Here is a 12,122-nt window from a genome sequence, read left to right on the forward strand (position 1 = left end):
CTGCTATAGAGCATTTCTAAAAAATTTCGACATGATATGAGTCAATTGGGTTTTGATAAGACTGCGAAATGCTAATGCCTTATGAGCAAATCAGTGTGTGTGGGATCATCAGCCAATAACAATATATGGGCTTTGTGTAATCAGGTGGTTCGACCTTAATGGCAAGGAACCAGATCTGTTTTCTAAATAAAATTAAAAAGCCTTGAAACTTTAATTAAGCAACTATGCTATTAATGTTATTTTGTGTCTCTTTAGAAGACTGCTGAACAACTTTTAGCCACAGACATCACTAACAAAATGCCAGGCTATACAATCAGATTAAACAAAATATATCATATATATTTTAAAATTATTCTAACTGAATTATACAACTTTGTTTAATTATCTATATAAATATATAAAATAGTATATATAATACCTTGCCCAACATTAAAAACTGCATATTAAGGCATTTTAAGGACTACTTTTACCCCAGCAGGTATGATAAGTGTATGCAACTCACTGCCAATCAATGTTATTTCAAAGAAGACGGCAGATTGGGTAGGAGGATAAATGGGCATGACAGACATAATACAGACAACTATATGGAGGTCTATAATCTGTAAGCACATGAATGAACAAGCACAAATTCTAGACATCTCATGACACAAGCATGACTTGTGAATTTACATGACTGATCACAAATAGGACATGGGTTAGCTCTCTGAAAGCTTCATGTTCATATTTTTTTTTACGAATTCTACTTGGGAAATTAACAAAGCCGGCTTTTTTTCTCCATATGAGCTGGTATCATTTAGAGCATATTCGGTCTAGTAATGCTCAGCACACTGCATCAATTAAAACACTAAGCTGTTGTGCACAGATATTCTCCCTGTCCAATGATATATTGCTTACAGATTTTACAAAGGAAGGGACATGTACCGTCAAAACTTTCTGCAATGTTAATAGTGCCATAAATTTATCAAAATGCATAATCCCTAACAGACAACAACAACAAAAAAAATGTAGTTTCAAAACCATCATATCTTTTGAGCAAGCTGTATCTACTGCAAAATAGGAGAATTCTACTGCTAAAGGCAAGAATTTTCTCATTGGGAAGGAAGCCAACCATTTCACATTAAAGTAAACAAACAAGTGGATTATACGATTTCCTAATATTGAAGGTTATTTTGTGTTCAGACTGTTTCCAATAATAATTGGAGTAGTACAAACGTGGCAGAACACATTCTAAGTGCACACAGACTCATATATATATATATATATATATATATATATATATATATATATAATAAAAGTTGGATGTATAAATGTGGGTTTATATAAAGGGTGCATTGCATATATGCAATTAAGTTCAAAGGAAGAGAAGTGGAGGTTAGCATTTACTTGACTCAATTCAGTTGAATGATTGATATGCTGCTCAGTTCAACAACAAAAATGCATGAAAAAAAGCTTTTGATGCACTTATGGCACTTTCAGGCGCACGCTACTGAACGGATTGGAGACTTGCTGAAAGATTGTCCTTTACACTCATTTTGTTTTATTATGAGTTGAATTAAATGGAGCCCTGTTCAGGCGCGGGCTGGGAGGTATCAGCCCGGGGGCACACAGGCGGCCGCATCACATGACACGCGATGCGGCCTCCTGTAATATAATTTTTTTTTTGCCATCCACGACGGGGGACTGGGGGAGGCGGCCGGCCCGAACAGCCGCTAGACTGAGCGGCCCGGGTGCCCGCTGCCCCCCGGTCCAGCCCGCCCCTGGCGCTGTTCAATGCTTTAGAACCAAACCATCACTGTCTTGTGTAACACTAGGTCATTCCACATCAAATCTACACAGGGTTTCAGATTGTGGATTAACAACAATATAACAATATGGACAATTTTTTAGATGTTTTTCAAAAAATTAAGAATATGGCATTTTGAAAGGAAAAAAAATTTTGATTTTGAAAATGTTATATTTTTCAATTTTATTGAAACATGATGCTGTGTTATACAACATATGAAAGCCCATAAAAAGAGGTTTAAATGAGAGATTGCCCAACTCTCTAGCTCAATCAGGTGAGCTACAAATGCAATTTAAAAAACAGTAAAAGCAAGTTTTTTGTTAAAAAAGTACAACTTTAAAAGCATATAACTTCAAAACCAGTGCACATAGCCTAAGATTTGGGCACTTTCGTTACACCCATGACAGCATTTACGATACCAAATTTAACTGAAATTAAAGAATGTAAGGTAGAATTTTTTTTTTTTAATTGTGTTGATTTGATGTGGAAGACCCACTATTAAAAATAAATAAAAAGCTAAATCCCGAATCAGTGGTCCTTAAAATGAATATCAACTAAAAGTATATCTGAATATAATTTTGTGCAAAAAAATATATTGCATTGGACAATAAAAGCTATAATCACAAAAAATAGTAGTTTTTTTGGTGGTAGAATCTGGATGGACATAATATATCTTCTCTAATGGTTATTCATAAAGATTTGAGAGATTTTTGAGAATTTGGCAGCAATCATATCTTATTGAGTGAATGTGACCAAAGGACTGTTGTATTAATTTAAAACTGCATTTTTTCATGCAGTTGACATTCTCTCCTTTAACACAAACTCTCTTAAGGCAGATATTACTATAGTCTTCAATAGACTTTCTACTAAAGGATCCTTCTGTGATTATAAACTATAATAAAACAATTTGAAATATCAGTGTTTTTTGTATTGCAATCCTATTATAATTTACTACCACACACCCACTTTTATGTCTCAATAAAAAATGTTATATGTACCGTTAAACATCAATTTTCTCCCTTTACACATGCTGTGCATACAACTGCTTACCTCTGCTGTGCCCCAAATAGTGGAGATCTATGGTGTGTAATGGATACCACACACACAAAAAACAAAACCTATAAACTAAAAGTGATCTTCCTCACTGACAGCTCTTAAGAAAAATGCACCTTTGGACAGAGAAATCAGAATGAAAATATCCTTTGTGTGAAGAAATAATTGAGGAATGGGCAATTAATGAAAATATTGCACATGCCTTGGATAGAAAATAATTTCTGAAATGACCATACAACTTTGAGAAAAAACTTGCTATGCTGTTAAATATTATATTATGGCCTTAAACACGGATCTTTTTTGGGGATGCTCATTCTGTAAAATAATAATAATACGTATTCTCATTATTTATTGTACGTTATTCAATCATTTACATAAAAAATTCCGCACAAGGAAAATTTGTAAATAAATATGGTAAATGTGACAGCGACGAAATTTTGCTAAATATCTTTGTAAAGATTGTGACTTTAAAATAAATTGAATATATATGTGATTTAGATGGGAAGAAAAATGAGCATTTCACCACTGAAGCATCTTTAATGCTGCGTTCACATCGCAGCCCCGGCAATATCACTGGTATATGAATCTGGGATATTTCCAAGTGATAGATCCTCCCCCTCCTGGACAAATTCCCGGGTCGGCCGGGTCTCCCTGGCAACATCACAAGAGGAGCTTTGATTGGCTCCTCTTGTGATGATGTTTTTTTTTGTTTTTTGTTTTAAATTTTCAGTAGTGTTTGGTGAGACCCGGGTTTTTCAACTAGGGTCTCACCATTCAGACTGGCATCTACCTAGGTCGGACCCGGGAACAACCCTGTAAAAGACCCGGCAGTAATTCCCAGGTCATCCGACCCGGGTAGATGCAGGGGACCCGTTCACACTCAGTCTCCACCAGGGTCGTCGAGACTGCCCCTAGCAATAATCCGGGTTTTTGAGGCAGAGTGAACAGGGTATAAGTAATACAGACCTTTTTCTCTGACACTTTTGTGATTACATCTTAAAGTCTGACACTCACACAGGGCACATTTATTTAAACTATAGATCAATAAAATGTGGCAAAACTTACATTTATACCAACAAAATTGTATGAGAAATGTATTCTGCATTGTTACCATGAAGATACCTTTTCACTGTGTACCCTTTGCCACCACTACAATTATGGACTATTGCACTGTGAAGCACGCTTTGAGAATTATTAAACTATATTGTTGTTACTGATAGTAGAAAAAATAACTAATAAATAATGGTAACATTCAGTAACAATACATGAAAATGAAAATAAACAACAATGTGAAACACAAAGACAAAATAAGCTCATGTGGTCCAAAACAAAATATAAAATGGTCCAACACTATTAGAAAAACTCATAAAATGCATTTACCAAAAACATACACCAAAAAATACTTTTGTATCACCTCTACATTAACATTAAAAGACGTACAATGCATTTAAAAACAAAAAATGAAGTGTAATACAAAGTTACTTACTCTGCTCATAGAGTCAAAACATTTTCTGACCAGTGACTCAACATCATTCGGTCGATCTTGTACATTTATCCAGTCCAGCAGTGAAACATTGAACAATGGGCTTTCATTAGTCAACTGTTCCTCTGAAGGTTCCATATTCTGGCTAGAAGAATCCATTATTTCCTGTTCAGTGCAATTGTCATGTACATCCTGTGACGCACATTCCCCAGATGTAGAAAGAGAGGCAAGCAAAGCCATATTTTTCAGTTTTGTTTCATTATCATATTGCACCATGTCAGTAGTCTTCTCATTCTCCAGTTCATCAGCATATCTATCCGTAGAAGACATCAACCGATCTAAGCACATCCGATAGCTATGTCGAGTTAGGCACTCAAGCAGTGGAATCTTGGCCATGACAGAAACAGCGGTTCCTAAACTAGAGAATGAATATTTCAAATATAAGCATTTAACGTTTTCAGAATATAGAGAACATTTTGTACCCTTGGCACAGGTTACATTTAGAAAAAAAACAAACATTAAAACAAAGATTTGGTTTGATGCAACCAAAAAGCACATTTGAATTTGTAAAAGATCCAATTTCTTGATACAGTTTAAAGAAGAACTACACTCAAAAATTAAAATGTATATTTGGTTGATGTTCAGAAAGATAATACACTACAAAGATCTACTAAGTTGGAGCTTATGTGAAGAAGAAGGCATGTAAGTGGTAAGTCACTAACAGTTATGCTATGGGAGGGTAAATTAATTTTTGTGACTTAACTGGGTGCAGTGATTCCCAGAACATGCAAGGTTTCCATTGGTCCAGTGCTCCAAGAATGGGTGGTGGCATAGAGAAAGGGCACCTACTTGAAACAGACAATGTGCAGTTACAGAGAAGAGAACAACGCTGGGCAGTTGAAACCTTCTGCGTGTCAGGTAATGCAGAATGCCGAAACCCAGGCAAGTAGAACTATAAGAAGTTTATCATAATTTGGCAAACTCCATACAAATTACATTGTGGATATAGTCCTTCTTTAATCATTTCATGAGTAAGCCAAATCTTAGACCAGCTTAAATGGAAGTAATATTTTCTATATCTATCAAAAAGAGTTTTGGTTTTTTTTGGGACACACACAGCAGAGATTGGTAGGAAACTTTAGGTAACTTGAAAAAACACTTAACTACTTTAAAAGTGGTTGTCCTGTTTAAGATTAATTTAATGGGTTTGCACAACTTCCTACAGTAATTGCTAAATGTATTTGTCTATATTTCATGTATCTTTCCATGTACTTATAGCCATCACATACAGATCTTTTATGCAGAAACCAGTTATCCAGATAGGTAGAAACCCAGAAAGTAAAAAAAGAAAGAAAATAATTGCCCCTGTTTAGTAATAATATCATCATACACCCAGAAGCAAACTTTCCTCCTACAGACATGGTAAACAATTTACATTAAAGACGCGAGTGAAAAAGACCGAAGGAAGTCAATTAGATAAAGCCATATATTTAATAAATACTGCCATGGTATAAGTAAATGGCAATAAATTACTGATCTGAATCTGGAAACTCCATTTAAAAGTTTTATTCTGCCTATTCATAGCCATTTGTTAACAGACAAACCAGTTCACAAATGTTCTTACCAGGGGTGTTGCATATATCTGTTGCTGTTCATGCTTAGTTTTTACAGTAAATATCCTTTACATTCTATTGTACAACTAGTGAAATGGGTCTTTCCAGCCTCTATGGAACTCCAGTAGGGTATATTGGATATATTAAGTACACTGTCATTATCTTTATTATTAGCTTGCTGCATCAAGCTTGATTACACATATATGGGCAGATCCCCAATTTTATGTGGGCTCTTTGGACCAGTGTTTTCACATGTTCCACCTTATTAGATGTTACATATTTCTTATATCTGCCTTACTAATGTGAAACCTCTGGCAACCAACATCACAGTAATGTAGTTCAACAATTTCAATGTAAACACTGTGCTAAATTTGGTCCAACATTGATACAGGCTACTGTTCTGGTCTCTTCCAACTACAAGGACAACTGTTCATTAGCACGGTATTCACTGCCACTCATGACTAAATGTAGTAAATGTAGTTCCCCTGCTCAAGTACCACCATCCCCGGCTGGCTAAGCCTAGGGCTGGTTGGAGGAAGATAGGAGGGACTAAACGCTCTTTGTCCCCTTGATTTTCCTCCGTCCAGCACTAGGCTGGCAACACTACGGCTATAATTGAACATTTATTACCCCGCACCTACCACCCAGGAGTATGCGAAGAGCCCTGGCGGTGTCAGCATTAATAATTCTTAAAATGTGGAAAATAAATGATCAAAGGAAAGAGTTGTACAAAAGATGTGATGACCTTAAGACAGTGACAATGGGAAGACAAAGATATTATATATAAAAAAGAAGAAAAAGGTGAAATCTGGTGAAAACAGGAAACATATTTTTATGTGTCAGGACAAATAGGATAGTTGGAGAAAACATACGTATTGTATAAATACATTTAAAAGCATAGTGAGAAAAATCCACTTCTTTTGTACACTTACTTAGTTAACTTCATCTTCATTTCATCTACTGATTGTAGATATTTTGAATAGGCATTATCAAACTTGAAAAGCAGCTTTTGATATGAATGCGTACAATCTTCTAAATTGGCCATAATGGCAGCCCAGCCCTGGTGCTGAAGATGCTCGTCATGAACCAGACCTTCGCAAAAGGAGCAAAGCTTCTTGGCTACCTCATACATTTCCTGTGCAAAAAAATAGTAATTAATATAATATGTATGGATGCTAGCCTAAATTAGTTAGGTCATTTCTAAAAAAAAAATGGCTTTATTTCCATGCTATACATGATAGAGACACAATAGGCACCACAACACCAAGTCCCATGAATCATAAATCTTCATAGGGAACGTTAAAGTCAAGGTTGGTTGGGCCAGAGATCTAGGTGACTTCCATAACCATAACCTACAATTTAACTTTACCATTACATTTTACTACCATCTTAGCATGGCAAGGTGATCTGATTTCCTGGTTCTTATTGTCTTTCATATATCATCAGTGACTGTTCATATGTACTCAAAATGCAGCATACAACATTTCATTTTTCCATAGGAGAAAAGAAAATCACAGGTACCATAGTTTGTTTCTTCCCTTCCTGTCCTGAGAAATGAATTCAGGTGATGGAGCCTAAATTGAGAAATTCAAGTCTAATTTCCATTGTTTAACTAGGCCAGCAAGATTAACTAAGTTTGAGGAATTATGGCATATTATCTGCAAATTTCAATCACGTAATCCTAACAAAATATTTTATGGACCAAAAGAATTGTAAGATCACGTAGGATCCATGGGCTGTCAGTTGGTAATCAGTAAGGAAAGCTCTAATTTTATTGTGCTTTATAGCTCAGGGCATAATCCCCAAACACATGTATAACAAATGCATGTCAAATGCATTTGACATGCATTTTCACTGGCGATAAAAAATGTAAACACAAGTTAGTGGGGAGTCTGGCCTAATTCTTTGGTGCAAAAAAAAATAATCAATGATTTAAAACCATGACACGTTTCACAAGCACTTAAGCACAATTCCAATGCATTCAAGGTGTTTAAAAACGCACAGGAATCACTCGACAAAAATATGTTTTATATATGTAAGTATTGTTGCCACTGTCTGCCTGTATCTTTAAGACAGGAGTGAGATTTAAACACTTAAACTGTATATTACTCTAATGCCCTGCACCAAACCATAAATATTACCCAGATTAATAGCCCAACCTAAGCTTGTATGTGTATTTCACTAATATTTATGGACAGGAAATGGCATAGTAATTTAAGCATACTCAAAAATGTCACAAGCTGGATTAGTAATAAATGCAACTAAATGGAAAGTTATGACTTTTAGGGGGGGGGGATTCAATGGTTCCTCCGGCCGCCGGAAAAACGAGCGTGTTAAAACTATTACCGTTTATACGGTAATATTGCGCGCAAAAAACGTTAATACGGTAGTTTACTCGCTGAATTTCATCTCGCAGCATGAAATTTAGCGAGTAATTACCGTATAAACAGTAATAGTTTTAGAGCGCTCGTTTTTCCGGCGGCCGGAGGAACAATTGAATACCCCCCTTAAACAATCAATATTATCGCACAAAAAATGTATTACAGACACCACAGTAAAGCAAAATGTACACAAGCCTGGCCAATTCCATTGGCCACATAGCTTATTTTGTTTTTATCGTGTTTATTGAATAGTTTAAATGTCTCACCACTGCAAGCTGTGTCCTTGAGGCGACTGTGTGAAATACCGCAGGCATCATAAGTGATTCTTCAACCTTCAATTCCATTTCATTCTCTGCTGAGAACGTGGTCCTAGGAATAACTGGAGGGCGCTCACACAATATCATCTCTTTATTGAACAGGAAAATTGGATTGGTGTCCTGTGATGACAAAAAAAAAATCTGTGAACTACAGACTTATGAAGAAAAGACACAATATATTGAAATATGTATCCCAGACTGTAAATAAATGTAGTTTGGAAGACAGTACTCTAAATGCCAGGACTGTTTCACTAACTTTTCAGACTTTATCCAAGATGTCAAAATAAATTCTGCTGCAACTAATTTGACAACGCTCATTCCTTTCTACAAACAGTCATGTTAATGTGGCATACTCCTGCTGTCACCGGAAGGTTTTATCCAGCCACTGGCATGGAATGGGGACTGTAGGCCAACCTTTGATTAATAACAATGCTATCTGTTCTCCTTCATTGATCCCCAGTAGCCAGACAGAGCTCATTTACTTAAATGTGTTGTTGGCTTCCTCACGCAAAGGTAATAAGTCAGTTCCTTTTCCCTGGCCCCAAATTAAAACTTTATTATCACGTGAAGTGGTGAACATTTTCATTTACTACTTTAAAGAGGCTGCAGAAAGGGGTGTAAGCAGGAGGACCCATTAGAAGCCCTAATGTGCTTGACTTTAGCCTCCCGCTCACACCCTGCCTCCCAATTTCCAGCCAGGGTTGAGACTCTAACCACAGAGCCCTGGCAAACTGGCAGCATGTCATGAGTTCAATTCCCGACCATGGCCTTATCTGTGTTGAGTTTGTATGTTCTCCCCGTGTTTGCGTGGGTTTCCTCCAGGTGCTCCAGTTTCCTCCCACACTCCAAAAAAACATACTAGTAGGTTAATTGGCTGCTTTCAAAATTGACCCTAGTCTCTCTTTCTATGTCTGTCTGTGTGTGTGTGTGTGTGTGTATATGTTAGGGAATTTAGACTGTAAGCTCCTATGGGGCAGGGACTGATGTGAGTGAGTTCTCTGTACAGCGCTGCGGAATCAGTGGCGCTATATAAATAAATGGTGATGATGATGACGACTCTGAGAAGTCAGAGCTAATAACTGCAGGTTGTACTGAAGTTTTTATTTTTTTCACTACTTCTGTTTAAAGAAAAGGTCCACTTTTTAAAAATGCCAATTTATTAAATGACCCAAAGGATCATGCAAATTAAATTCTCTGCCTTTTTTTTTAGTTAGTAAGAGATACACATACACTTTCTAAGGTAACGATTTCTTATTTCTGAGGAAAACCAAGTACGTGTGCGGGATCTGAATTTCACAAAGCAAATGTTTTTTCTTTTCAAACTCAGTGACATTGGCAGATAACATAGAGGTGACAGCATGTGCATGGAGAGCAAAACACACACACACACACATCTGATGAAAAAAACTGTATACACAAAAATACACTGAAAATAACTGTGCCCCCACCCCATGCAATTGATATTAAAGACTAGAGAGTTTATCTAACAAACTGAAAATAAAACAGAAAGATAGTTTCTTTTGTAAATATGGCCCATTTGGGATTATAAGTGCACAATGGTATGTAAGAAAAGTTATTTATTTGTTGCTGCTTAGACTTTATAAAAAATAATAAAATAAATAATGAAAATTACTCACAGTACCAGCACTGTAACTACAGACCCTCCTGTCAGGTGCCATACATTCTCCTCCATTTACAACAAGAATCTGGTGATGAACAGCGATCTTATACTTAGTCTGGATAGCATGCTTAAGATCAGTCACCCTAATTATGCACAGAAAACAAAAAATTAAAATTAAAATATCATTTTTATTTGAAAAGAACATTTGTTACACATTTATTTAAGCAAGAGAAAATAATGTTTCAACAATTACTATAGCCAGTGATGTTACAAAACAAACGTAAAAAAAATAGTGCAATCCATTCGTACAATTTTAGTTTGCCCAAAATACACTCAAAATCTCAAGTTTAAACCGACAGGGAACAAGGTGACTAAACAAACTAGTGCTCAAAAATACACACGACCAAATTACCAAATATTAACAGAGCCACATTGTGGGCTTTGGGCACTCATTAGGAGGAAAATCTTTCAGCATGAAAAGCACTATAAATAAATAATACAAACCATTTAGCAGCTGATATAAAAGAAAGAATATTAAAGACAGCATATTATAGATATGCTAGAAATCTGTGGGCACCAGACTAAGAGTGAAGAGAAGCCAAAAGGAACAAAAAGTCTGGACTGGGCCAAGATACAAATTGATATTATACAGTGCTGTCTGATATCTATGCACAGAGGTGGGCCACATTTCTTTTTAGATCAATGGGAGCCAAAGCCTACTAAATTATGAACTGATACATGCTAAAGAGTTCTCATATGGGCAGGAGAGTGTCCAAGAAAGTCCTAAAAAGATTAACTAGTTACTGAATGGACTGAATTTACACTTCCCTCACTGGACTTTCTTTTTTAAAAACAATTTTTGTATACATTAGTGTATTTTATATTATATTGTTTTTGAGGGGATAACTTTGAATTTGTGTTAGTGGCATGTGGGATAAATCTTGTTTTATTTTATTTGGATTATAACAGAAGAAAAAAAAGAGACTACATATTTGTTTGTTTGTTTATCATCCTATTTTTCATTACTTAAGTGCAAATCCCAAACCTTCCAAAACTACTTCTGCAGATTACAGGCATTCCAAACACATTTTAATGGGACTTCACATATGATACAGTATTAGATTACTAAGGGGAGAACTAGACGGAGACTCCCTTTCATCCAACAATTCATTTCTCCACTGTAGGTGTCCCCAGAGAAATCACTCCAACTGTAGAATTCCACAATCAGATCAGCATCTGATTCCAAAACTAGCATGGACATATATGTGGATATTTCCCTCTACATGTGCTTCTATGTCTGGGAACGGGCTTTAAAAAAACATTCTACCTCGTTGTATGCAATTAGTAGTCCGCAAATGGCATTGTTGCTGTTGTTGTGTAAGGAAAGTATTTTGTTTACAACAAGAAATCTCCACACCCTAAAAGAACAAGTTGGATTATTTCATGAAAGGTCATGTTTAATATGACCTTCCTGAATCAGTGTGGCATGAACCACACATCCCTATGGTGTGCCAATGGAGACTCTTGTCTTTCCACCATCTAACTCTCAGTCTGTAGCTTTCTTATGATTTAGGAATTATACAAATGAACAGGTTTGTGGCTCCAATATAAGCCACATCCTCATCTCCTGCTGCTGTGAGCATTCTGATTGGGAAATAAACAGGATACACACAAGATAAAAACGGAATACAATAAGGCATCTGATTCTATTAAAAGGCCCCTTAAATACTGTCACATAGGTTATAAGAAAGGGCTATATTATGTACCCAATAAACAGGGCAATGTATGAAAGTTACGAGCATACAGAGACTAGCTTCTGCCATCTATATCTTGCTTGGCAACTTTCTATTTTTCAGAAAAGAAGATGACTA

At 36.1% G+C, this 12,122-nt stretch overlaps 1 protein-coding gene across 1 annotated transcript in view; it reads right to left on the reverse strand.

Annotated features, from left to right (window-relative positions):
• The window catches only part of RB1CC1 (RB1 inducible coiled-coil 1), a 98,817-nt gene that overhangs the window by 74,783 nt on the left and 11,912 nt on the right, over positions 1-12,122 (reverse strand). The window contains exons 3-6 of the mRNA XM_075213511.1: positions 10,268-10,394; positions 8,580-8,750; positions 6,865-7,067; positions 4,323-4,737 (exon numbers count right to left, since the gene is read on the reverse strand). Coding sequence (XP_075069612.1) covers positions 4,323-4,737; positions 6,865-7,067; positions 8,580-8,750; positions 10,268-10,394 — 916 coding nt within the window. The remainder of the gene's footprint in view (positions 1-4,322; positions 4,738-6,864; positions 7,068-8,579; positions 8,751-10,267; positions 10,395-12,122) is intronic.

This window comes from Mixophyes fleayi, chromosome 5 (genome assembly GCF_038048845.1).
Source record: "Mixophyes fleayi isolate aMixFle1 chromosome 5, aMixFle1.hap1, whole genome shotgun sequence".
Classification (NCBI taxonomy): domain Eukaryota; kingdom Metazoa; phylum Chordata; class Amphibia; order Anura; family Limnodynastidae; genus Mixophyes; species Mixophyes fleayi.